This window comes from Diadema antillarum, unplaced genomic scaffold, assembly GCF_040938485.1.
Source record: "Diadema antillarum isolate AM-2024a unplaced genomic scaffold, OU_Dant_1.0 seq00000338_RagTag, whole genome shotgun sequence".
In the NCBI taxonomy this organism is placed as follows: Eukaryota; Metazoa; Echinodermata; class Echinoidea; order Diadematoida; family Diadematidae; genus Diadema; species Diadema antillarum.
In genome coordinates, this window is record NW_027271351.1 from 353,949 (window position 1) to 380,994 (window position 27,046).

A 27,046-nucleotide genomic window follows, 5' to 3' on the forward strand; every position below is an offset into this window, starting at 1 on the left:
TTAATTCGCTTCGCTTTTCTCGGCGTCTGTCTGTGAGGTCGGCAAATCTTGAGGTGGCGTGTGTTCGTCAGACCCTGGCTCACCGGGCCCCTTCTCCACGTCTCGGTGTCTTTCATCCAATAGCTCCCTCTGTTGGTCAGAGTAAGGAATGGGGCTTAGGTCAGCCGATGTCAGGACGGGCTGAACATCTGACGGTTTGCTTGGTGGCGGGCTCGTGGTCGAGGCAGACTTCATCTCATTGTAGGTTGGGTACTGCATCGCCAAGAAGATAACAAGTACCACCAGGGATGCCACACCGAACCCACGGAAAGTCTCCCTTGTACCTGTATACAAGAACGAATGAACAATAGAAAAAGAAATCTTGGTGTACCCGTCTCAACTATACAATGCAAAAATAGCAATCAGAAGTACCGGTATTGTAAATTTTAGATTTGTATGGGCTTATTTTGTGATTTGAATAGCTTCTATTGCTGTACTTGTCAGTGCCTTTCAAAAGTTGGAACATTGTTCGTAGAAGGGAGCAATGGAATATTTCCAAATATGAACAACAAAATGGACAACATAATGTCCTACGTCTCTCGCTCTCTCTCTCTCTCTCATATTACGTAAATTCGCAGTACACACACACACACACACACGTATATATATATATATATATATATATATATGTATATGTATATGTATATATATATCATAAGTAGACAAATCATTACCAATAGTCTACAATAAATGGTAGATATATTGATATCTTATTTTCAGAACAATGATCATCATACTCTATTTTCATTTTATTTTCTTTTATTATTCAATCTGTATCAATGGTAATAATGATTATTTTGTTACGAATCATACTCTCCATCATATTGGTCTTTTAAACAGACAGAATGACGTCGGGATCCTCGGTTTTAATTCACAAATTTAAAAAAATATGACAAAACTACTTTCCTTTACTAGTATTTTGTAATTTACGCCTGTAAATCACTGATGTCTATCAGTGCTGTAAATTCTTACCGAATGCGTTAACAAGGAGCCCACCAAAGATGGCACCACAGCCACGCCCTAGTCCGTGGTGCGTGCCCTGTAGGATGCCCTGGGCGGACGAGCGAAGTCTCTGCGACGTGGCCAGCCCTATGTAAGACGTGCAGGCGGCCCAGATTAAGGCATGGGTCAAACCTGCATGTGTGTAAAATAATATGAAAGGAAAGAACGATGAGTGAAAAGTGGAGAACGTAGACGTGTATCATACATAGTATTATACTCTAGTGTGTAGAATCATGTACATGTGAAGTTGCGGTGCCAATTTGCAGATTATAATCTTGGTCACAAACATAATATGGATGCTTGATTGATTGATATTTTGAAAGGATGATGAAAAAAAAAGTCGGCCTTGTTTTTAACCTCAGTTTGTTTTGCCTTGATTTGATTTGATTTGTTTATTGTCTGCACGGCATTGCTTTATATTTCCTTAATTTTCAGCATTATTCTCAAACGTTGTAATATATACAGGAACCTCTGTGTCGTATTTTATGCCATAGTCATATTTCACACAATTTCAACAATTTTCATTACACATCTCTAACATAAAGATATCGATCCACTGGCGTAGTTAGAGTTTTACTTCTTAAAACGACGTGGATATGTTATACGTATACGTATTACAGAAGGAAAGAAAAAGAGGAGACAGACATTTACTTTGGTGAATTCGATTTGATTGACTTTTTACCATCTTCAAATGAAAGCTATAATCATCATTAATTTGACACGTACAAGAGACATATGATAATCGATGTGAATAACCTGTATGCGTAATAAAGCAATGTATCGTAAGGCAACGAGCGAATAACAGACACTTTGTTCTGTTACAGATTGATGTCACAGATGACGCAGTGTTGATACCTTAATGTCAAAAGGATGAGGAGAGGGGGTTGCTAACGAGAAATGACAGTTCGAGAGCATTATGCAAACACTTAAAGCAGGTGGTTTCATACAGCACGAGCAAGCCTTCTTTTAACAATTTTTGCCCGTCTCCTTTCCCCATTTTTTTTTTTGGTGTGATTTTCAAGTGTTTTTTTTTATTATTATATTTTTTTTCCACTCGGGCGATGCGGCAAACATTTCAGCGTCGTTAATGGTGTCAACGTGAGTTACGGTCGAGGCGAACATGGATGAAAAGTCAAACATAAAAAATGACTCCGTTAGCATTGTTCCCATCATCCACATGGCACTTAATAAAACACAAGGCTGCCATTCAATGTTTGATCAGAGGATTTGTTAATGATTAAAAACTATTTAAAAAAAATGAAATATCATCAACACATCCGAGTTCCTTTTTTCTTAACAGATATGATTATGATAAAGCCAAACTGTACATAGAAAGAAATTAATTTTCATGACTTATGTTTTTCTTGTTATGATCAAAGATATGTATTTATTCAAATCCAGGTTAAACATAAGATGACATTGTTTGCCACTACATGTATTTAGTTTGCTTTAATAAAAGATTACCATCAACAATCTGATTATTAATGGATTTTTAAGTCAAATCTATTTTCTCAGAAATGCTGTGGTACAAATCTGTGTGTGTGTGTGTGTGTGTGTGTGTGATTGTTTAGAGGCAAGGTAACTTGAGTGTATGTGGTTATGTAAATGCATACCCTCTCGTTGATTTACGTGTATCAAAAGAGCCCAATGGTCACTCGCGTGAGGGCGTCTTGCTTTCTTGTAGTCAAAGTAAATCGTGCTATTTCATCAATCACATTGAGAACGAAATTATGTTGACAGATGGACCTACAAACGCACACAAACGCACGCTTAAACAAATCACGGGTCCTTTGCCCAATACAGACGTTCTAGATAATGGCCTCTTCAGGACATCCCGCGTAAAGCTGAGGGATAAAAATTCCTCGCCCAATGTCACGATTTTGTCGACCAATGGGAAGGCGTTCCTCGTTGCCATTGTGATGAAGTCATTATGCAAGACTTGTCGAAGCGTTTTCACTTTTAGTCATATTTCGTGACCGTGGTCCGTGTTTGTCCCGATCACTTGGCAGACGAGCTTAATATCTTCAGAAGATGTATTCGCACAATCTCACTTGGTCGCTGCTCTAATCGACATTACAATGAGTATCCCGAGAGTGTCTAATGAACAGGGAGCGTAGAGGAATCAGTGTGTCGTGGTGAGTACACAGTACCTTCCAGGAGTAGGCCTACAGCGCGCAATCCGTGCAGACGGGTGTACGGGTCATCTGATACCGATAGCCGCTGGAATTACAAACAAGCGGAAGCGTGGAACTCGTGTACACAGAAGAAAACAAACAGATTCCCTCTCCGAGACTCCTTCCGTTCTCAGCCGCCCCCCCCCCCCCCAAAAAAAAAAAAAACAAACAAACACAAAGTGACTATTGTAAGAGGGAAGATATATTCCAGGGGGTTAGCGCACTCGAAGAATGAAAGTGATGTAATCCCTACCAGAGGGTAAAGTGAGACGAGGGAAACAAAAAGGATGAGATAGTGAAAGAGACAGGAGTAGATTAGATACATAAGAAGAGAGAAAGAGAGTGTCAGAAAATGCGATGCAACGTACAGCATACACGTCAACTTATAGTTTCAATGCAGAAGTTTACAACCAACTTTTTTTCGTTCTCTGTATTTTGTGTGTGTGTGTCTGTGTCTGTGTCTGCGTGTCTGTATGTGTGTCTGTGTCTTTGTGTATGTGTGTGTGTGTGTGTGTGTGTGTGTGTGTGTGTGTGTGTGTGTGTTTGTGTCTGTGTGTGATCTGATTCGACGCACGATGTATACCTTGATAAACTCTGCAAGGTCAACTTCTGTGTAAAGATTAGCGGATTGAATTATTGATAGCTATTCGTGGATATGAAACGCAATCAGCAAAATGTAGGTAGGTGGAAAAGCAATTTTATCGTGCGAAAGGATGAATATCAAAATCCTGCTTCAGTGTGACCCGTGGCATACAGTACGGATTTCCGAGAGATGCCCATTGTGATACCTCTAATATTCTTTCCAAGCTGTCCTTTTCTTCTTTCCTGATATTTCCCATAATATTCTGTTTTTTTTTTATTCTTCTTCCTCTTGTCTCCTTATCCATTCTCCTACCACATGGTCTACTTCAGGCACGTGTCATTTTCTATTCTTTTTCCTGTTTCTCTATTCGAAGTGTTGTTTCGATGGCAATTATAATGGGCCGGTATTGCTTTATGCCATGTCTTGCCCTCCACCCCACCCACGAACTCTGTCTGTCTATCTGTCTGTCTGCCGGTCTCTCTGCCTATCTCTGACCCTATTTTTGGCCGTTACTGTTGTATTTTCCCTTGCATAATGAATTATTTTTCCGCTCGATGATAATGCCACCTACGGGAGGCGGGAAAACTGAACAGCAGCAGACGACGACAATCTTCGTGACGTCCAGACTTCATCCGTTGGGATTATTATGACGTTGTCATGGCAAAAAATATAGTCGCCGAAAAATCTGGTAGGCTTGAGTATTAATGTAACTGCCTGATGTGTAGAACAGTGTACTATGAGCAATGATGAACAGATATCAGTTGCAATGTTGCATGACATGAGTACCAAAGTTTCGACCGCAATATTGAATGAAACCGAAATGAGCTGAGTCACGAAATTCGCGTCATGAATATTCACAGCCTTTTTATTCTAAACATATAAATCATCAAGCATGCTTTATAGCATTCCTCCCCATTTCCAGCATGTCCCTATACTTTCAATATTTTGCAAATTTATGTCTTTCTTTTATTGTACATTGTAATGTATAATTTGTGCGTTCAACTTCCGTCAAATGTTGATAATATGTTTCTGCTGGAAATGGAAAAAAAAATTATGAATGAAAAAAATGATGTATGTTCAGCCATTTCCTCAGAATGGAAACAACAAAGACTCATGTGTTTGGTCTGCTGGCACTGGAGAGTAACCGAACTCGACGTCGATAAAGAAAAAGTACAGTACATTATGTCATGATTATCTTGAATTGTTGGATTCGTGCTGTTGTTGATCAAGTTTAACAGCTGCTTATTTATCCCGCGAGCAACGCCCGCAAAGACAAAATTTGTTATTTGTTGTTTTTGTTGTTGTTGTTGTCTTTTTTTTTTGGGGGGGGGGGGGTTGTCGCTGAAGAGAATGAGAGGTAACTCCCCTCTCTTCGCACTTCCGTTCTCCGGCCGATGCGTCAGAGTCGGATCGTGTAGCTTATTAATGCGTCCCAATCTATTTCCCATTTTCATGGAAAAGTGCAAAAGTGATACCATTATGAATTGATATGCAGTGACGCAAGGTGAAAACTGTTGCCCAAGGCTATAATTGAATTTTTTGATCAGTCATACATGGCTGCTAATATTTTCCAATAGTATTTCGTTATTTTTTGATCACGCGCTTATTATTCACACAATGCGATTGATCAATCCTGGCCAGCACTATACAGTGAGAGCCTTATGGAAACAATGATTATTGTATTGAAACGATACTACCACATACTTTCTTTATAGATGAGAAGTGTTCCATTCTCTTACTAGGTTATCTGAAGGACGTACAAATCGTGTCATAATGATTCCCCACATTTCAAAACAATAATCCTCAAAGGTAATGAGACCGCTGATTTTATAACAATGCGCAGCTTGTCACTGAGGCAATACATGGACCTCTTTGAGCGTCGTTTTGCAGTCGTGACTGAATTCAATCTACTCACACGCCGGAAGGCCCTAAAAGAAGAACACAAGTAAATGTCGCCAGAACTCATGAATAAATCCCCAGGCCGCTAATTGAGAAGCACTCGCCCGTGCACGCTCCGCGAATGGCTCCTCTTATAACCTTCCCGGAAGTGAATGCCCGCATCATGTTCACTCATACAACGTGATGTATGAATACGAGAGGAAGAAGGGGCACATCTATCTACCCATCTATCTATCTATCTATCTATCTATCTATCTATCTATCTATCTGTCTGTCTGTCTATCTATCTATCTATCTATCTATCTATCTATCTACCATCTATCTATCTATCCATATATCTATCTATCTATCTACCTATCTATATGATTATCTATCTATCTATCTATTTACCTACGTAATTATCCATCTATCTACCTAGATTATCTATCTATCTATCTATATATACCTACTTACCTACCTATCTACCCATCTATCTATTTATCTATCTATCTAACTACCTACCTACCTACATATCTATCTATCTCTATCTATCTACTACCTATCTATCTATCTATCTATCTACCTATCTATCTACTTATCTATCTATCTAGCTAGCTAGCTAGCTTGCTATCTAGCTATGCTACCGAGAGAAAGAGAGGGAGATGGCGAGGCGAAGAGAGAGATAGTGCATGAGGAGGACGAATTGCAAAGGAGAATTTGTAAAACTTGAGGGTGGTGCTGGTAGCAACGCGTTACTCGTCTTGAGGTGTTTGCTGTTTTCCTCGGGCGGCCTCGTATGTAAATTCGACGCCCACTTTATACTTTCACCGGCTGCAGCGGAAGAGGCGTTGCTCTTTTCCTGCTCAAGATAGTCGAGATACTCGCGCCCTACTGGCTGTTTTCTCCTGTGTTTGTTTTTAACTCTGGAAAGCTCTAAAGGAATTATGCATAACCATATACTATATGTTTGATAAAGAATATCCATCATGATCGTTATGATTTACACATACGCGCCGCGGGTGTGATGAGGTCACAGATAAAACATTCATGCTCTGCGAGGTTGTGAGTGATGGTGTGGCAAAGTGTTGTTCTATAACGAGTATAAGATGTGATGGCCATAACTTCAACGTCATTATACACATACGGTCGTTATAACTGCGAACTAAATAACGCATACATAATTGTCATGTGTGTAAGTCCATGGTTGACAGCCATGAACAAGATACTTCCATTATTAGCAAGATATTACAAGCTGCTTGTGACTACAAAGGGTTGACGCGATAAACAGGAAATGGTGACAATCAATAATCCAATAATTCTTCATTTGAGAATTGGATCAAGAACACATATTGATTCTATTCATTAGACAGCAAGCTCTCTTGCTGACTACAGACAAGATTATTCGCTGTAAGATTGATGACCAATAAATCAATAATTTTTCTCTACAAAATATACAAGATCTATTGGCGACGCAGTTTTATTCCCCACTCCAGTGTATACAGGACTGTTTGTTGAAAGGGATGTAATCACTATTCGCAGCATGTTTCCGAAAGGAATGTATATATATATATATATATATATATATATATATATATATATATATACATTCTATCAATACATCGATGCATAATTTTAGCCTTTCGCTGCATGCATCTTACGCTCCCATCCCAAAAATTATCTTCCAGCTTCGCTTTGAAAAAGGCTATCATTTTTTATGTCGCGGGCGAATTCAAAGAACTGGATTGACTGAAATACTGGGCACAGAAGGAAAAAAAAAACACAGTAATTTGTAGAACAGGAAATTTAATCAAACTCGAAGACTCGAGAAATCGGACTTCATTAAGGTCTGATAGAAATTCGAGAAGGACAGAAAGGAATACGAAGATAATGGTGATATATAAAGGAAAAAGCAGAAAGTAAAAGAATTAAATTCAGGTAAAGACTAGCGATTTTATTATACGATACTGGGAAATTAATGTGACGACAATCTAATTCTGGCTGGTGTCCGATGTCTCAGTAACCTCCTGTTCTATACTATCACCACTGACGTCATGCGTGATATTAAAATTGTATGATAATGTCTGTAATAACAGAATAATAGAAGTAATGATGAACACAGTGATAGGAAAAATACTAATAACAACAAAAATGAAAACCAATTTTGACGACAACGATAATAATTATTAAGACGGAAAGGATCATGATGATAATGATGATGATTGTAATGACTATAGTAATAATAGTAATAATAATGATAATAGTAAAAGTAATAGTAGTAGTAATAGTAATAATAATAATGATGATAATAACATTGATAATAATAATAATGATGATGATGATTGTTATTACTATTATCATTTTTGTTAGCAGTAGTACTACAGTAGTATCATTTTCATCATTGATATACATTGTACTTCTGCAATTGTCTTCATTATGATCATGATTACAATTATTATTATCATTATCATTGATCGTTGTTCCTCGTGGTATATTATGCTCATCATACTACTATATCAAAATCATAAATTATTTTCTTCATTATCATATTACCAAAACTACTTTGCTGCCTATAACCAGACCGCTGTCTTGTTGGGTCGACAGTCAGTATTGACTTGAGACTTTTCCCCCTTTTGAACACCCTAAAACTTACCCAGAGCACAACACATGGAGAAATAAGATAACCCGAAGCTGGGGTCCTATTCTATCATTAACCTGTTTGTGTCGCCCAGCCTCTATGTTAATACGACCCGTTACCATGGCAATCAACATCATTCGATTCCTCCGGGCGATGATCCATTTTTCGCATGCACCTGACGGCACCTAATCGCAAGCCACGCTGTCAGTTATCTTCGAAAAGCCCTCACCCCACCGCGCTCCACGTCGAGGCGGCAACCTGCGCTGAATATCAATTGACTTCATAAAAATCAATGCTGAAATACCAGCTTTGCATTATGGATTACACCCTGAGAAACCGCTTTGTGTATCCTAACGGGTGCATCGTCTCAGACATAATCCCTTTCGGGGGTTAAAAAAAAAATGAATGTATATATCTTGCCTCATCCTATCAGCTATGATATTCACGCACCGCAAATTTAACCAGCATGGAGTAACTGTCGAATTTGCTGCGTATATGGAGATAAATTAATGCAATTTAGACTAAATCTGCACGCAAGTGGATTCACATATTCCACGAATCTCACGCCATGGCTTATTAAGATGCATGGCCATCAAACATACCAAATATAACTTTCCATAATCATGAGAAGAGACGCGAAATTATTATTGTTTTCTATATATCGCGAATAAATGACGCGAACCCATATGGCATGATGTTGGAAGCGCCTCTCGACACCATAGCCGGTGGCGCCTCTAAATTTCACCACTGCACACGCGACCTTTTCCTCGGGGTCGTATCGTCTGCTAGGGCCTGATCCAGCTGAAGAGTATACCTTCTTCTCTCCACGATACCTTTCAAAGGCAACCCAATATGGCAGGGCTCTCTGACTTGACGTTGGCACGAGGCGCTCCTGGCGATATTACTCTAAAGGAGTCTTTTGCCCGAGCGTGAGGTAATGAAAGGATATTTGTTTTCAGAATTGAATTCATCTCACACACATACGCGGCGCAAAGATGGATTGAGTGAATAATACATGCCGGCCTCAATAGTGTCGGGTTGTCAGAAATTTGCAAAGCAATTTGGCTGGGAACTCCTTTTCATGGATTTCGAGCTCCATACAGTACACTTAAGGCCTATTATTAAATCATATTGTCTCATGGCATAGTTCGGAAGGCTGTTTTGATAGCACTAACGGTCAGACCGAATATTAGACTTTTTTTATCGAAAGTGTTGAAAAAAAAAAACACGCCATGACATTTATGAACGGCTGTTTATATCAATAGCCAGGTATATTGTCATCGAGTAGTCAAAATCACGTTTAAAATACTTTGCGATGCATAGCCAACATGTAGGTCCTACTCGTATTCTAACAAATATTAGCGACAGTATACTAGTATATAAATCACTGATGTAGTAAAACTTATTTGTGTGTGTGTGTGTGTGTGTGTGTGTGTGTGTGTGTGTGTGTGTGTGAGAGAGAGAGATTCCGGTAAGGGCTACTATTCTCTTTCATTTTCCCAGCTCCTACATCTAGAGTGATGCACGCACCCGTGCAAATCTCTCGGACACTTTTCTTTCACCGGGTCAACATCTCTGTTTACCGATGCTGTGACAGGCCCCGTCCTCCCTAGAGATGCCCCGTCCCATCTTGCGCGCATCCAGCGAAAACAAGGAGTCAGAATTCGCGAAAAGAAAATCCCTAAATCCCTTCGAGTCTTTGTCCTTGCGGACGTCAATTACATAGAGGAAGAAAGAGCAATTCTGAGCCTGTAATCAGAGGTCACATCAACATCGCAAGGCACCGTGCCATGTTGTCCCGTACTGCGACAGAGGTATTTGACTCAACGAGATGAGAGTGAGCGAAACGTCTGTACACTGCAGGAGCATTCTTCATTCACTCTTAATTCAGTGTTTCATTCTTGCTGTTTGTGGCTGTGGATTTTGTCTACGTTTTCTTCCTCTGCTTCTTGTAGAAAAGATTAAACCACTTCCAATAATGGGACATATAGGTTTAATGGGCAATTTTCGTAGGATGACGTTTATGTCGTTTCACACATTTTTTTAAAAATCGAAAACCTAAATCGAAATCCCAAATCCAAATCATCAAAATTTTCAAACGATATGATTATCAGAGCCGCTACACATAATGTTACCGCGAAGGGAATACAGATGATTTAATTTGAACCTAGGATGGCACAAAAATATTAACATGAAAGACTTACTTCACGAATGAGTTCTCTTCTACGACAAATCGAAGGAGATGAAATGAGAAAAATCGAAGGAAAGAAGTCTTAGCTTCTTAGTTTGAGCAGCAATCATTCATGTTGCGTTTCACTGGACCACCCCTCCCCCATAACTGTCTACAAAGAATCGACAACCACAGACTTCATTCATGTTAATTCTCGATTCCCTCTATAATTCTTTTATGTCATATCTATCAAATAAAACATAAACTGCACTCAGTTACTTTTGTTTGTCGCGTAAAGAAATTATGATTTCTTCATCGAGATAAGCAAAGCGCTATCACCAGCCTTCTAATGCAGCCACAACATGAGAAAAACATATCTACACCGAGTTCAGGAGAAGAAAAATGAAACCCACGCTAAACACACAAGATACGAATCATTCTGGTGGCGACTGCAAACATTATAGTCGAGTAATCAGATTAATGGAGAGATCGAGTGTATAAGTGGTGTGTTATTTTCTTGACGAGATCGTGAAATGATACCGTCGAGAAATGCAGTTTGATGAATGCACTCATTCTGGTGTTTAATCGATGGACATTGAGGGAGAGATATACCTTCTCCAGCCAGCTCGAGATCGATTAGAAAGCAAACACGCCATGTTGGTTTAGATTTACATGTGGCGTCACGCAAGGTGCTTGCGAGGCCCCAGTCAATGCATTAAGAAAAAAAAGAGACAAACTTCATTCGCCTCACAGGCCTCAGCCTAATGGATCCTTAAACATTCCATTTGCTAACAGCAATGCTGACACATTTTACGTGCCCTTCAGATTCCTACAGGTACATCCCACAAAGATGACATGTTGTCCTCGAGCAATGGCAAGACGTAATTTCCTTTTCTTCAACATGAATTTTTAGATGGCTTGGAGGAAAAAAAAAGAAGAACGCCTCCAGCATCCACTGATTTTACCCGTCTCCGCAACTCAAAATAATTTACCAAGTAAAATGAAGCATTTGCAACGTGTCAGTCACGTCTCTTTTCGACACTGTATGTAAAATCAACTTATACTTTGGTTTCTTGAAAAGAAATTCGTAAATTAAGTGAATATTCTACTATCTTGTTAAAGCTCACATCATGTCAGTTTGCTTTATGCTTTTTTTTTCACACGTACAAGAGAGCAGCAAATTATATACACGGTGGTAAGAAAAGCCTCACAGACATGTTACATTTCAGAGAAGAGAAAATTGATGAAAGTTTTGGTTTTTGTCTTGCTTAAAATCTGATGTAGATAAAGTTTTGTCTAAATTCTGTATAATTTAGTGAAATTACATTCATGAGCTATATGTAGGGATCTCTTGAGAAATTGTCAAAACATACTATGACAGCTATTTTTGTGAAAATGAATTTGAATTTGTCAACACTACAAATGAAGGTTCATGCTGAAAAAAATAAATCGATTCATATTCCAGAATTAATTCTGAATCCCTTATTGATTTTGTATTAAGTGTCCCTGTCATAAATCGTCTTCATTATGTATTCTTTCTGCGTCTCAGACGTCTGGGAATTCCCATTTTTATGCGATGATTTTGTTTGTATCTGTCAACATGGTGAAGAGATCATATCACGTTGACGAAGATTTCTCAGAATGGAAAGTATAGCAGTCAGGAAGCGTTGTGCAAGCAGATCTTGAAGCTTTTTGAGCATGGAATCGTGAAGCATAGGATATCGTTTGATATTATTGGACTTTATCTGTATATTATTATTCGTAGTAAAGTATGTTCGAGACGCAAAAACCATGACAAGGATTTTCTAGACACGATGAGTGTTTCAAGTGGTCGATGAGATGGATTTCTTCTCATTATAATCAAACTGTTGTATATAGTTATTTACGTAATTTGTATTTGTTTTAATTTGTTGTAATTTTGATGTTATTTGTATACAGTGTATGTTGTATATAGTTATTTATGTCATTTGTATTTCTTGTTTAACCCTGTACACCATTGTATTTTTACGCGGACCCCTTTGAAAATCATTCTAGTACTGAAAGGGCTATCCACCCTGTGAATGGAAATTATATTTAAAATAATCAGAGCTGACAGCAAACAAATGTTCATTCTTGGAATGCAGTCTGACAAAAGGATATGGGTCTAAAAACTCGTCAATATTCAAAGCTTTAGATAGAGACAAAACACACCATCCAGTCTCCCCTTGAAATTCAACAGCGCACTTCACCAGCAGCAATGTTTCGCGAGAGCCTACACTTCTACACCCAATCCACAAATCACGATCCAGAAAACAGGGCGCAGATGATCAAACAGAGCTTGGATAAGTGTTCCGCTGAACATTCTCGAGAGAGGTAAGACGACGAGGGTTAGCTTATTTGAGCCACATTGATTAAAGATTCGCGTTACCTGATCAGTTTAATCCTCATCGGATGTCTATTCGCTATTTCTCGCGATGGGGTGGCGGCGCCATCCACCGTACACATTGCGTCTACTCTATGTCATAGAACACTTGTTGAATCCGGTGCACCGGGATTCCACAATGCGTAAGCACGAAGTATTTTCTTGAACTCGGTAAATGGTACGGTAGCTGGCATTTCCAATGCAACTTCAAACAAATGCTCTCTCTTTTGTTATTTCAGTGTCGTCTGCATAATATTGTCCAATCTTTCCTGTCACGCAAGACTTGACATTATGGTTTTACCTTATATTTGGAAGAATGTACACCTGCTCTGTCGTTGGTACGCCTCGACAGAATGCACTCTTCAACACTTTGAAATGATTTCGATATATTTTACTATGACAAACAGCTGCTCTCATGGTCGTGATGACAAAGATGACAAAATATGCATGATGTAGTCCATAATAATGAAGTAAAAACACGCTCTAGTTTTATTGTTACACTAGTCCTTACGTCGAATCTGTCTGGTTTTGCCTTTCTCTGCATCTCAAGTCTCATTCATTAAATAAATCACTTGATATCAAAACAGGAAAGTTTGTCATACCGTATGAAACAATTTCAGCAAATATGATACAGGTAGAGCATTATTCAGTCAAGTTTCGTGGCAGGCATGTAACGAAACAGTTGTTCTGCTTCGTTTTGTTTTGTGTGATGTATGCTCTGATATACGCGGTCATACACTGTAAAAACATCGGTGTTAGATTTAACACCACGGGTGTTAAATCTAACACCGATCAAACTTCAATAGAGGACCACACCCACAGGTGTTAAAAATGTACTGTGATGGTGTTGAAAAGTGTTCACCTGACACTTCGTGGTGTTAATTTGACACTGTACCTGGTGTTATTTTGACACTGTACTGGTGTTAATTAAAAAATGACACCACATGGTGTTGATTTGATATTTGTTGGTGTTAATATCAATGGTTTAACACCCGTCCAGCTTCAATAAGAGACCACACCAGCTGGTGTTACTTTGGTGTAAATCTATTTTTCACATTTTTTCAAAAATCTAGTATCTTAATGTAAAATTCTTGATCGTCTTGTTTAAATTAAAAATCAACAAGAAGTACAGTTACTAAGAAACTCTTCAAAAAACAGTTTAAAATTTGGAAATGACACCCGGAGGTGTTAATTTAACACCATAAATGAGCACCGAAAATTTAACACCAGCTCGGTGTTCACTATTTAACACCGGACTTTTTGCAGTGTACAAAACACACACACATTTATACACGCACACAAAGATGACAGCGCTATATAATTTCCTGAATCCCCCAAACTTACCTACTTATGACAATAAAGGCGAGGCCTTATATGAAAGAACAGTTAACACTGAAGAGGCTACCCCGGGTAGATAACACCAAGATAATAGTAATGTTGATAATAATCATAGCAATAATAATAATGTTGATAACACTCATGATAATGATAATGATTATAATAACAATAATTATGATATCTTCACCATCATTGTTATTGCTATTATTATCATTATCATTATTATCACCATCATTATTAGTTGATTAGAGATATTCCTCAAGCTGTTGAGCGGGGAAACAACACCAACGTCAACGACGCTTACCTTGTAGAGTTTCCACAATGAGAACCCACCATGGGTTGTCTAGGATGGAGATTGCGAGGAATCGTATAGAGTAGCAGAAAAGACCGACACAGAACACCGGAATGTGGCCAATCGCTTGCAGAATCTGTAACAAATAGATGAATAAATGATTTTATACTATCCGTATACTGATATATTGTGTATATAATCTAATAATAATGACAATGATAAGTAGTAATAATAACAATAATTATGTATGTACATATATGTATATATATATATATATATAGCGTATATATATATATATATATATATATATAGCGTATATATATATATATATATATAGTGAAAACTTTGAGCAAAGAAAACATGGGTTTTCATATATATATATATATATGTATGTATGTATATGTATATTCTTTATTTTTACTACGTTTTCACATCGATGGGTACAGATCCAGTAGAAGCAAAATAAGACAAAACTTCGATGCAAACAGTTAGAGAAGTCCATCTATGGTAGATGTGAAAACATCAATGTGGACAAGGCCATGAGGCAATTAGTAAAAATACTATGATGGATTGTGACGTCTTGACATTCGACTTTGACATACCTTGTGACTAAAGAAATAGGCTAGGATCTCCGACACGTGGTTGACGACAGAGGCCAGACCAAACAAAGATGGCGGCCCGCCGAGATCCTGTAGATGCCAGTAGAGGAAGGTGAAGAGAAGACCCATACCAAAGCCCGCGAACCACGCCACGCAGAGCACGGACCCGTAGCGGATGGTGGCGAACATACGGAACACCTGTTTGATGCCGGCTGGATCCTCGGCGGGCAGGGACGGGGACCCTGGACCAGGGTCTTGTGATGTGCCACATGCACCGGACGTGGAACCTGCGGCGACAGGTTCTTGGACTCCCTCGCCCGAAGTATGAGGACTTTCAGTCACGGCACCGTACGACATAGGCCCTTCGCCGCTCGGATCACCTAGAATGATGAGGGTAGAGCATGAAAGGTTTCTACTCACCACCGCAGTAACACATTTTCTTTCAAAAGAGCATACCTTCCACATTGAAAGTCATCTAACTGCTTTAATCTTTCAGGTCTTCACGGATAATATGATAATGTGACAAGGGTACTGTGACATTGTTTATGGGAACCAAAACACTCTTCAACAAGCACAATGTGAAAGATGTAAAATAATTATCCAAACACTTCCTTCATTTCTTTTAGCGAATGATGATTGATGGTAAAAATGTCATCGTTATTCTAGTGTGCCAGTCAAAACAGCACGACCAAAAACAAAGACTAGCTCAACACAAAGCAACAACTCACCACCAATGGTCACTTGTCCTTCTTTCTTGTTGTAGGTTAGTTTGGACATCTCCGTATTGTGATCGTCGTCGGAATGATACTTGAACTTGAACTGCATTGCTACGAAAAACGAACACGTGATCAGGACGGCGTAAGTTCCGAAACAGATATAATAGTTGACTCCGCATCCGTGAGAGCTCGTCCTCGTCTGGTCGAGCAGGATGCCTTCGATTAGCATGAAGACGCCCCACCCAAGGGAGCCGAACATGCGCTGCTGGCCGTAGTACTCCAGCCGATTACTGCCGAGGTAGCCAAGTGTTGCCGAATCGGCCAGGGTGATCGTCGGTGAGCTGAAGAACTCTCCAACTACGATGATGATGAGGAGGAGGAGAAAGACGCCGCGGACGTCGTCGCTGACGAACTTGATGGTGGTCGGCGACGATCGATGGACGGGTTCCTCGCCGTTGCGAGTGGAGTTGAAAGGATGGTAACCCTTTACCTCAGCACTGTTGTCGAAAGGTTGGTCGATGTCGGACTGGTATCCAACTACCAGCCCGTTTTCATTTCCTTCTCCGGGTTTCTCCAAGTCCATGTAGGTGTGGACGCCACCGTCGCGGGACACCTGACTGACGAAGATGATATGACTGTCATCACCGGTTCGGTTGACAGTGATGCAGATAGAGCTGGCTGGACGAATAAACGCCATGGCTTCGGTGAAGATGAGCCAGGCGAAGAGCGAGAAGAGGAAGAGGACTTTGGCCTTCCGCCACGAGTCCGCCAGTCCACCCCAGAGCGGAGCGGCGCAGAACTCGATAAACGGGCGGATCCCTATGAGAAGACCACTCTGAGACGCATTGAGCCCGAGCTGCTTGAAGTACACAGCTAGAAGTGGATACAAACTGCCGTAAGCACCGTAGAACAGGAAGTAAAAAGCTTTGCACATGAGCAGGTTAACGTCGATGTGTGCTGCACATCGCTTCCGTTTCTGTTTGTCTTCCGGGTCATCAGAATTGGAGGGAGGACCGTGGAGGGGTGGGGCCACATTCCCGGCCTCGAAGGGAAGAGTGTTATCCTCTGGAAGGTACATTCTTGTAGATTAGGCTTTAGAGGAATCTGCAGACGAAGAAAGGAAGCATGAAGATAACATCAATCAAGTTTCACAGTGGCTTTAGTTATTTTGAATCTTTAGTGATGAGGTGATTGCAGATGTTTTTTGTTAGCTTGTTACAGGTTCTATTTCCCTTTGATTATGTGTTACACTATGACTGTTAATTTGGGGGTCATCCCTCGAGACCGACACCCACGAGTCATTTGGTCATACAGCCCCACGAGTTCGACATTGAAAACAGGTCCATGAGTCATACTGCTCACGTGTCATACAGCCCATGAGTTCGACACTAGGCAAATAAAGCCCATGAGTTCGACACTAGGTAAAAACAGCCCACGAGTTCGACAGATAAAACACGGGGCTTAATGTGTCGGTCTCGCGGACCTTGTATGCTTAGTGTCGAACTCATGGGCTTTATGACTCGTGAACTGTATAACTCGTGGGCTGTATGACTCGTGGGCTGTATGACTTGTGGGTGTCGGTCTCGTGACGTGCACCCTTAATTTGTCTCCTGGAGGAGTATACGTCATAAAAGTATTATATATACTATGATATATTCAGTTGTTGTAAACTTATCATTGTTTATTGTACCTAACTCGTTTTTCTACATGATACTCAAAATAGTCAAAATGGTCATTCTTACACTGTATATGATTAAGAAACTTCAGAAATTTAGGAACTGAATGCAGAACCTTATCACTAATGAGCACACCGTATTATTGTATTAAATTGTAAATGCGTGCTACAATCATGTGCATAGTTGTGATGACGGTATCATGTGCATGTACCGGTATAAATTGTTATGCCTGCTCAACTGTTTTGCAAGCACAACCGGTAATACGTGTGACTTGAAAGAGTAAGGCAACAGACTGGAAACGACTTGAAGGATGAGTAAGTTTTATGAAGACTTTGGGAGTAATGAAACACTATAGAATATTTTGATGATATAAGGATTATATCAATATTTACAACTTTCTTTTAGCAAAGGAGACACACCCACTACCGTGCTTAGGACACACAGCACCACCAAGTGGTATAATAATCCTCATATCGTTACTCTGCTGCTGCTCTACGACTCGTGAGACTTGCACAGTAAGTTCATCAGAAGAAAGGAACAGTTGGGACATGTTCGGTTAATTCGAGACTGGAAACGGAACACCACACTATACAGAACAGGACTCTCTTTCTATATCAGGGGCCGCGGACGTTTTTAAGGTTGGGTGGGGCCGCTGCTCGGAATGGAGGTGTCAGGAGTCCAGGACAGTGTGCAGTCTACCCCCCCCCCCCCGTTCCTCGGCTTCTGTGTGTGCCACATGTTTTAGTTTATATGTGGCTAAAGAGGGGGGGGGGGCTGCAGTCCCCGCACACTTTTGGTTCTTTAGCCAATTTTTAAAACAAAATTCAATTTGAAAAAAAAATCGATGAAATACCCCGCCCCGCCATGATTTTTCAGAGGGTTCTACTCCGACCGAGAATTTTCCCATCAAATGAAGGGGAAGGGAGCACCGCCTATTGGACCGCTACCTTTTGACACCCCTCCCTCCAGCACACTGTAAGGAACGTTCCGTTGCCCCTGCCAATATCCATCTTAACCATTTAGAATGTTTGCAATATTGGACGTGTATTGTTCATTTCTTTCAAAACGTGATATTTTGTCACTCTACAATATCAATGTTTATAACTCCGACGCGTATCTTTAGGGAATCAAAACTAATGGCTGTTGTTATCATCGGTATATTCCTTACATTCATCCGTTTAACCTTACTGTTGTTGTTATCGTTGTCATTATATTACCATTAATGTTTCGTTAACTCCGCCAACCGGTGTTGGTTTGTTTGCCTATTCCTTTGTTTGTTTGTCTATATAACTAGTTTGAAATAACTCAAAAAGTTATGAATTGATGAGGATAGAATTTTCAGGAAAAATATGTACTGAGACAGGTAGGAAACAGAAGATGATCAAAGTTTAGTTGTGCTCCGGATCACTGTCTGGATCCTGGTATTTTTGGAAGGTGGAAATCACAATAATATAGGTGGAAAATAATGAGTTGGCGGAGGTCTGTGCTCTCCGAGTGCTTTTCTAGTTGGAATGCATAATTGTGCAAGTAATGATCGCGCTCATCAACCATGTCATCAATTGCAAGAGTTGAAGTTTCCGTGTCATAAATAGAGTGTGTGAGAGAAGAGTGGGATAAAGAGGTGGTTGATGGCAAGATGAACAGAAGGAGCTGTATAGAATGAATATATTTGTGTTATCATCTCTCTACATTGCTTATTAATGCTACATTTCTGTTTTGTTGCAGAGTTGGCGCTTCTGTCAACCTTGAATAATAATCATACCTCATTCTCACTATTCAGTCACATTATGCTGAACGCACCTCAAGAGGTGATATGCTGCTTGTATCGAGTGTCTTAAAAGCATTCTCTATACCGACACTTCCACACCCCGAAATGTATACGCGATGGCGAAACGGGGTGAATGAAAACGAGCACGCTCGTATAACGTGTTATGATCGTAGACAGGATTCGAGTTCGAACGGGCATCGGAGCGCCGCGAGCAAATGTGACTCTGATGATGATTGGATCCTCCGGCATCAGGTGTCTAGCATCTATCATAATCAGAAGAAACGCCTGAGACTCGGCCGGTCAGCGGTGCTCACCAATAATTGGAAATACTGAGCCATATCGGGCGATATGTGGTCAGCTTGTACGAAGGCTTTCCTGTTTAACAAAACTGTTTTTGCCTTTTACTTCATTTCCTCCTGTTTGTTTGTTGCTGTTTTTTGTTTCTTTGTCCGTATGTTTCTTATTGTTTTGTAAGCATATTCACTTCCGGTTAATTAGAGATTATTTTGATGTAGATGGATCTGCATGTAAATTCATTCTAAATCCTCTATGGATGTTTGATTGAAAGAAACGCAGATAACTTTTAATATGGAAATCACAGTTAATGAGTTACTATAAAACATTTCAATGTGTCCAGAATACGTAACGACATTGTAAAGGTATAAAGTATGAATGCATCTCAAAATAGGAGTGTACTTATTGAACTAGTCATGATGGGCACCAAAATGAGGCAAATCAGTTTTATCAAATGTCAAGGCTTTTAGTCTTTTGCTCAGATGTATATATTTATATTCCACATACTAAGAATGTTGCAATAGTATTGGTCCAGAGGTGATCACGTGATGAAGCGTAGTTTTGCCCATCATATCACGTGAGAAGAAAAGTTCGTTACACTCTATGTTGATAGTCCCTTTTGTTTCGCTGATCTCCACACACTCCACACAGTCCTAATGCAAGATGAGTACGCGCGAAATAAAAGTGCGTTGCACTGTGGACTATCATATGACCTAGGTCACTTGATAGTACACAGTGCAACGCACTTTCACTTCGGTGCCGCGCGGTGCGCGCAAGAAATTCGTTGTTTTGTCATCTACGCGCACAGGTAGCCTAAGCCCTAAAGGATACCTAAAGACAGCTAAAACGGTTTCAGGTGTGGAATAAAATGGGGATTTCTAGGACCCTAGATGTGGAATATAAAGCAAATAATCAACTTTTAGTTTCAGGCAATGAGACAAACTATCACTTCCTCGGCGATCTGAATATGTACGCTATCTTTCCTCAGCTGCGCTTCGGAAAGATAGCTACATCCAGATTGCCTCGGAAGTGATAGTTTGTCCCATCACCTTCACCAACGTTGATTATTTGCTTACTACTAGTATCTCAGTGTGCGTGCGCGCGCGCGCGTGTGTGTGGTGTTTGAGTGGGAGGAGGGATTGTCTGTCTATAAATGATTTTGCCTGTGAGGATGTTCCTTTCCTCTAATCTAAAGCTGGTTCAGATATTAGACAAAGAATCTGCATTGTACCTGTTGACAGATGCTCATTGTGACCACTTTTTCACTTCCGTTTCAAATGCTGTTTTTGCATTTTATTCTTACGTTAAAAATCCAGCTCTTTGAAATGCTTCATGATCTTTCTTGACATTTATCTCTCTGCAGCGTTTCTATATTATATCCTCTATTTATCTTAACTAAAGACCGACAGAGCTGTCTGTTGCGTATAGCAGAAAATTCATTTGCAGACATTTTATGCTACCAAGTTACATATTGTGATTGATTAGGAGAACGAGACTCGCTTTTAAATCGATTAATATATCAATGTCCGAATTGTTCTCTCTCTCTCTATCACACACACACACACACACACACACACGCACGCACCTGCTCTCTCACGCACTCAGACTATCCAGCCTTTTTGTCTGTCTGTTTGTCTCTTTATGTTCATCTTTTTCGCCATGGTTTATGTTTTCAAAACAAGGAAAAACGATTGACAGAGATGTATTCAATCAACTTCGAAAAAAAGGGCGGAAAGTACTATGTTATGTCGAAAACGTTGCATTTTGTCATATTTCATTTCTCCCATCCGTTTTTCTATCTATCTATGATTCCTCTACCATGCATTTCTCTGTCTCTTTTTGTTCTCTCCACCATAACCTATCCACGGAGACTGTTTGTGTCACTCACAATAAACCCGCCTACTGTGACCGCCTCTTCGTTCCTCTTCTTTTTTTTCCTCCTATGGTGCGTTGTGACAAACAGCAGTAAAACAGTGTGATATGCTAGCCGTCTGCATGAATATAGGTTTTCTCCAAAACACAAAAGTATATAATATACCGCGCAAATGAGATAAAGGCTGCAAGCCGTGTATTTTTTTACCGGCCGCTTCGTCGTATACGAGTTCAGTAATGCGACTAATATATTCACGTCCTTCTGGGTAGATTTGGTCACTTTTCCAGTACGGGGAATATGATTCGTGTTACTGGTCTTGATTTTGTTCGGGTTTTTTCCCCATAATTGTGAGGGAAGGATGACGTACTCATTATAAGGCATATTGGATCCTGAGCCGGTAACATGTCAGGAAATTGGATTTGTTCACCGAACGGAACACATTATGACTCTATAACAGCACTCATGAGATAGATGCACTGATAAGTAGACATATAGAGAAGGAACACGATTGGAAGCATGCTTACTAATGTGAACACCGTGAACGGACATACTGGTCCATGTATATATATATATATATATATATATATATATATATATATATATATATGTGTGTGTGTGTGTGTGTGTGTGTGTGTGTGCGTAAATCCGTTCCGCTTGGGGACGGAGAGAAGAAATTATAGTGGATATAAATCACATTTCCAGAAACATAGAAATAATACTGATGGGAAAATGCTGAAGGTGAAATGTTGAAACGAAAGATCCAAAGAACAACAGGAACAAGAAGAAGAAGAAGAAGAACAACAACAACAACAACGACAACCAACAACAACAACAACAACGTCTTGTCACGACTGTGTTATTGACAAGTAGCCGAATTAACATCTCCCGAACATAGCTATGGAAACAAGAAAGTAAAATTAACTACGGTAAGTAACACACGTAAGGCCTACATTCAGTGAGGGAATATACCTGTTCATGATATTTTTTTCAGTTTATTAACAGTATCAACCCAATAATTCTCACTGAGCACGAACTGTGAGCAAGGGCGTGGAAGAGTGGAAGCTGAACTGCCACCATTTTTGGAAAAGCTAGAATCCCCTTTAATCTTTTATCTTGAACACTGTAGAAGCACTAATCCAAGGAGACCAGCTGTTATTATGGCAATTCCATACTGACGAGAAAAATATTTGTAGACACATCTCAACCTCCATAGACATGATAGTATCTGTTTGCTAGTGCATCAACAACAATTAAGAGGAGAGGAGAGCTGATTAGCCCTTTAAAAAGGAGGAGGGGTATCAAAGCACGTTTTGCAAGTCCCTTCAGGATAAATATTTGATCGCTGAAGCTCGACCCAGTTAAGCGGGTATCCTAGACGGAATACCGCTATCGATCCACTCGCGATTGCCCGATATGAAGCGATAGACTGGCGATAAGCATCGCCGCAAAGAACGAAAGGGAAGTCAGTATTTTGCGAGTTTGAGAGGAGGACGTAGAGGAGGAGAAGGAGGAGGAGGAGCTAATGTCACAGATTATAGAGATTGTTGAAATCCATGACTGTATTGCAACTACGAATGTAATTGCAATCACATGAATCGGGTGAAATAATCCCATTCAATCCAACTATAGAACAAGTAAACAAAAGACCAAAGAACGCAATAAAACAAGAGTTATTGGGTGGAGACTCGAAATTAAAGTAGTGTTCAGAGAAAATGTCTTACTTGATAGAGTATATCACATACAGCACGCACAACATGAGCACAAAGACAGACAGACATTATGTCAATATTATGTGGGGATATGTGTACTTATTCATGAATTTACTATATATTCACTCGAGATTTGTTTTCTTTTTTTATATTATCAGGCTTATTTTCTTTCTTTCTTTCTAAATTCATTCTCTTCTTTCGTTTAGAAGGTATATGTTTCTGTTCTTCAGATTCATTACGCAGCCTATTTAAGAGGTCCCTCTTACCGTTGTAATTTTTTGACTTAAGTATAAGTAATAATATTGTCAGTCCAACTGAATTCAAATAAGTTTTATTATTAATGTCTTGTAATTCATTGTTTCAGAAACTGACGTAAATTATGATAATAATGACAAGTATATTGTATTTCATTATGACTGAAATATACAAGGTATTGATGCTAAGGCCTTTATGGTTTACGATTTACATTAGACTTCGAAGAACTTCTTCACAAAACATATCAATCTTGAATGTATTTTGTTGCATTGATTGTAAAAACACACTACATATCTTGGCAATTTCTTCACCGTTGTGAGATGACTACGATATCATTTACTTCCATGTTATAAATTAGAAGCAAACTCTTTAGATATAACACCCACTGAACAATGAATTTCCGTATTGGACGATAAATCTAATTCGATTCAGTATTATGCATTATACACGTATATTTGTATGTTCTCATAAAGGTCCATTAATACTTGATAATATGACAGTGAAACAAGAGTGTGTCACTTAAATCTTAATAATCTACCGCTGTCATCGCGATTTGCATTTATACATTATCAGAAAATGCATCATTGATGCACATCTTTGATGCATCATTGATGCACATAATCTTTCGCTTATATTTGGACGTTTTGAAATATCTCCATCATTAACTTTGTTAATGAATATATTACATCCTGCCCATTTAATACTCCATGGGGGGGGGGGAGTTTAATGATATGGGATAACTTGTAGAACGGGGGTCAGAGGTCATGTACCAATGCAAGGAATCTTATGTTTTTATGATGACAATTTCGTGTCACTTTTAACAGGCGAATGTTGTTGCTGTGTTATTTCCCTTCACTTACTGTCTTTAAATTTTATCTGCTTTTAAAAAACAATTATGATAAACGAATAAAGAATTCACACCTAAAATAAAATCAACGTATTATCTCCTTTTTGATTGCTTTATACTTGAATTTCGATTAAGTCTAAGTCGTAGATATGAAAAAGAGGCCCAAACACCCTTGCAATGGCACAATTCGAAATTACAGGTACGTTTGATTGACGAGTTGTTATGACAATAGAAAGCGGATATTTTCTGTGAGGAATAGCACGCGAGGGTAAGTAGCTATACCTTTAAACACTATCTTTGCTTCCTTGGCCACCCCATGATACAGTATACATACGTACCGGAGTGGTTTACAGACCTATGACGTGCGAAGGGGCAACGGGAGAGTCGTAAGTCGGGCGCATATTTTAAACACAAGTCCTGCGTGACCGAATGACGAATGAGACTGGAGACAAACGTGACTGCGCCATACAAAATGGGCTCGGTTTTTTTAGGGGGGAACGCGCTACGGGGAGATCCGAAACACAGAATAAAAACCTCTCTCAACAAACAAACTATGGTTTATGTGAAAGAGGAAAGGGAGTAAAGATTATAGAGGGAAACTGGGGTTGACGTAGGGACATAAAATGAAGAGCCGGTACGAGAAAGGTAAACATGGAGTGAACCACTCCTTTGAGTGGTTCACAATATACAAGCTTGCTTTTTAGTGGACCTCTCAATTCATTTTTTTTTTCTTAACTGAAACATAACTTTGTATCTTTTTTTTTGCCAGTATGCATGCATATATCTTTATTTGTATCATTTATCCTTTGCAAAGTCGAATGTATACGTTTGTGATATAATTCCTGGTTTATTCTGTGTTATGCTCTTTTTGGAAAAAGAAGAATGAAAATAAATGAATTGAATTGAATTGAATTAAACAGAGAGAAAGAGATGAGAGAATGAGAGAGAAGGGGGAGGTGGCAGGAAACTGCGTTCTGACTCTTCCTCCTCTTTACATCTTCTCTGCAAAGATGACGTCTAACATAGGATGAATTCATTGTTGGGGGGGGGAACAAAAATCAAAGTATAGACGATGGAAGAGGAGAAAGAGAAGATGCATTTAAGCTGTCATCATTAAAGTGATAAATGATTGGCATTCGTAGAACACCGTGCAATAAAAAATGATCAAAGTCATGACATATATAGACGGATTAAGTCTTGGGTCATGCCATCAATTCTGGACGGAATATTGGATGTGGTTGAATAATTGATACGAAGATAATGGATAGAATTTCCTGGTCTGCCAACATCCGATCGTAACGCCAGTGCATCATCACCAGATTCGAATCATTCTATAGAATTTCTAACATTTCATATGTTGTCGAAAAACGTCATTCTAAGCATCTTGTTCATCTTCATACTAAGAAAACTGATCATTTCAAGATCGAGTTATTTTGAATCATTATAGCACTCAAACTGATCAGGCGACAATGTAGTCATAAGCGATTATCCGATCGGTAAAATCAGCAAAACCTGAATTCCGCATGACTATTGTGGTTATGTGGTGAACAAGACATTCAATGATTAAATGAAACTAACATGATGCGAAATAATCATATGTATACATACATATGAAAATAGATGAATAACAGAATAAATTTGTATAAAAACACGTAAAAACAAAATAACATGCAGACGTAAAGATATCAAACGTTTGTCTTGTTGCCTCCAAAGACTAAATATGTTTTAGTGTAATCAATTTTTCATTGATTTTTTTTTCACCTGATTGACCGACGAAATAACAGACGCATATAGGCAAAGTTGCGACTGAATTTTTCCGAACATAATTATGATTTTCATTTTTATCAACTATCGCTAAAATGTGGAGTAACATACGTATACGTGCGCATATGACAGAAATGCGCAAACGTAGGAATTCTGATTGTCATTAACGTTTTGCTACTCTGCCTGGAGTAACACCTATCACTATCTTCAAAACATCAACTTTCATTAACTTGACTGTTACTTTTATTCTTATGGCACTTTTATCATCAATGTAATCATCATTTTTGCATTTTCATTATCATGGTTATTCATATGTAATACAAAGCAAAAACGATCATTATTATTGAAAAATGCATATTCAGGGGATCATTATGAGGGATTTGCATTACTCAAAACGCGAGTGTGATGATCCAGTCAATTTTTTTCTTCTCAGTGCAAAAATCTTTAAAAAATCTCCCGCAAATGTAACGCATCAAATCATGTCCGGCGCTTTTGTTCGCTATCTTCCATGTAAACAAAGTTGTCATAAATATCTCGCCTGTGTATCCACCGAACCATATACTGTAGCATAAACATGATGAAAATAACTTCCGCCCCAAAACGTGAAAGAATATCTTCCTATATACGGCCATGAAATTCGCCGCAATTCTTACTGTCATCGCGACAAAATGTTTACATCTTGTGTATCAATAAAAGAAAAATCGATTCCCTCAAGGAAAAGATATTCGGAGGAAGCGCAGATGAAAATAGATGCCGTTGGGGTGGCGGAATGGCTGTCATCAGTTTTCGAGTCAAATTCTATCAGTCACCGTAAAAAGCATTCAAGGACAGGGCATAGCGGCGACGACAACAGCTTTTATGAATTCTTATCCGGCTAGTGAAGAATCACGCCTATACAAACATACATGAACATATATAGACAAAATAAGTACAGACTGAAAAGTAGACAGGCAGCACTCATGTTTGCTTACTCAAGAAGCGCTTCAAAGTTTGTTTTTTTTTTTACTTATATATATATATGTATATATATATT

The 27,046-nt window shown here is 39.2% G+C and overlaps 1 protein-coding gene across 1 annotated transcript in view; it reads right to left on the reverse strand.

Annotated features, from left to right (window-relative positions):
* The window catches only part of LOC139730827 (major facilitator superfamily domain-containing protein 6-like), a 37,287-nt gene continuing 10,241 nt past the window's right edge, over positions 1-27,046 (reverse strand). The window contains exons 2-6 of the mRNA XM_071641700.1: positions 15,840-16,931; positions 15,115-15,491; positions 14,525-14,648; positions 1,012-1,173; positions 1-323 (exon numbers count right to left, since the gene is read on the reverse strand). Of these exons, the coding sequence (XP_071497801.1) occupies positions 1-323; positions 1,012-1,173; positions 14,525-14,648; positions 15,115-15,491; positions 15,840-16,905 (2,052 nt within the window). The 5' untranslated portion in view covers positions 16,906-16,931. The remainder of the gene's footprint in view (positions 324-1,011; positions 1,174-14,524; positions 14,649-15,114; positions 15,492-15,839; positions 16,932-27,046) is intronic.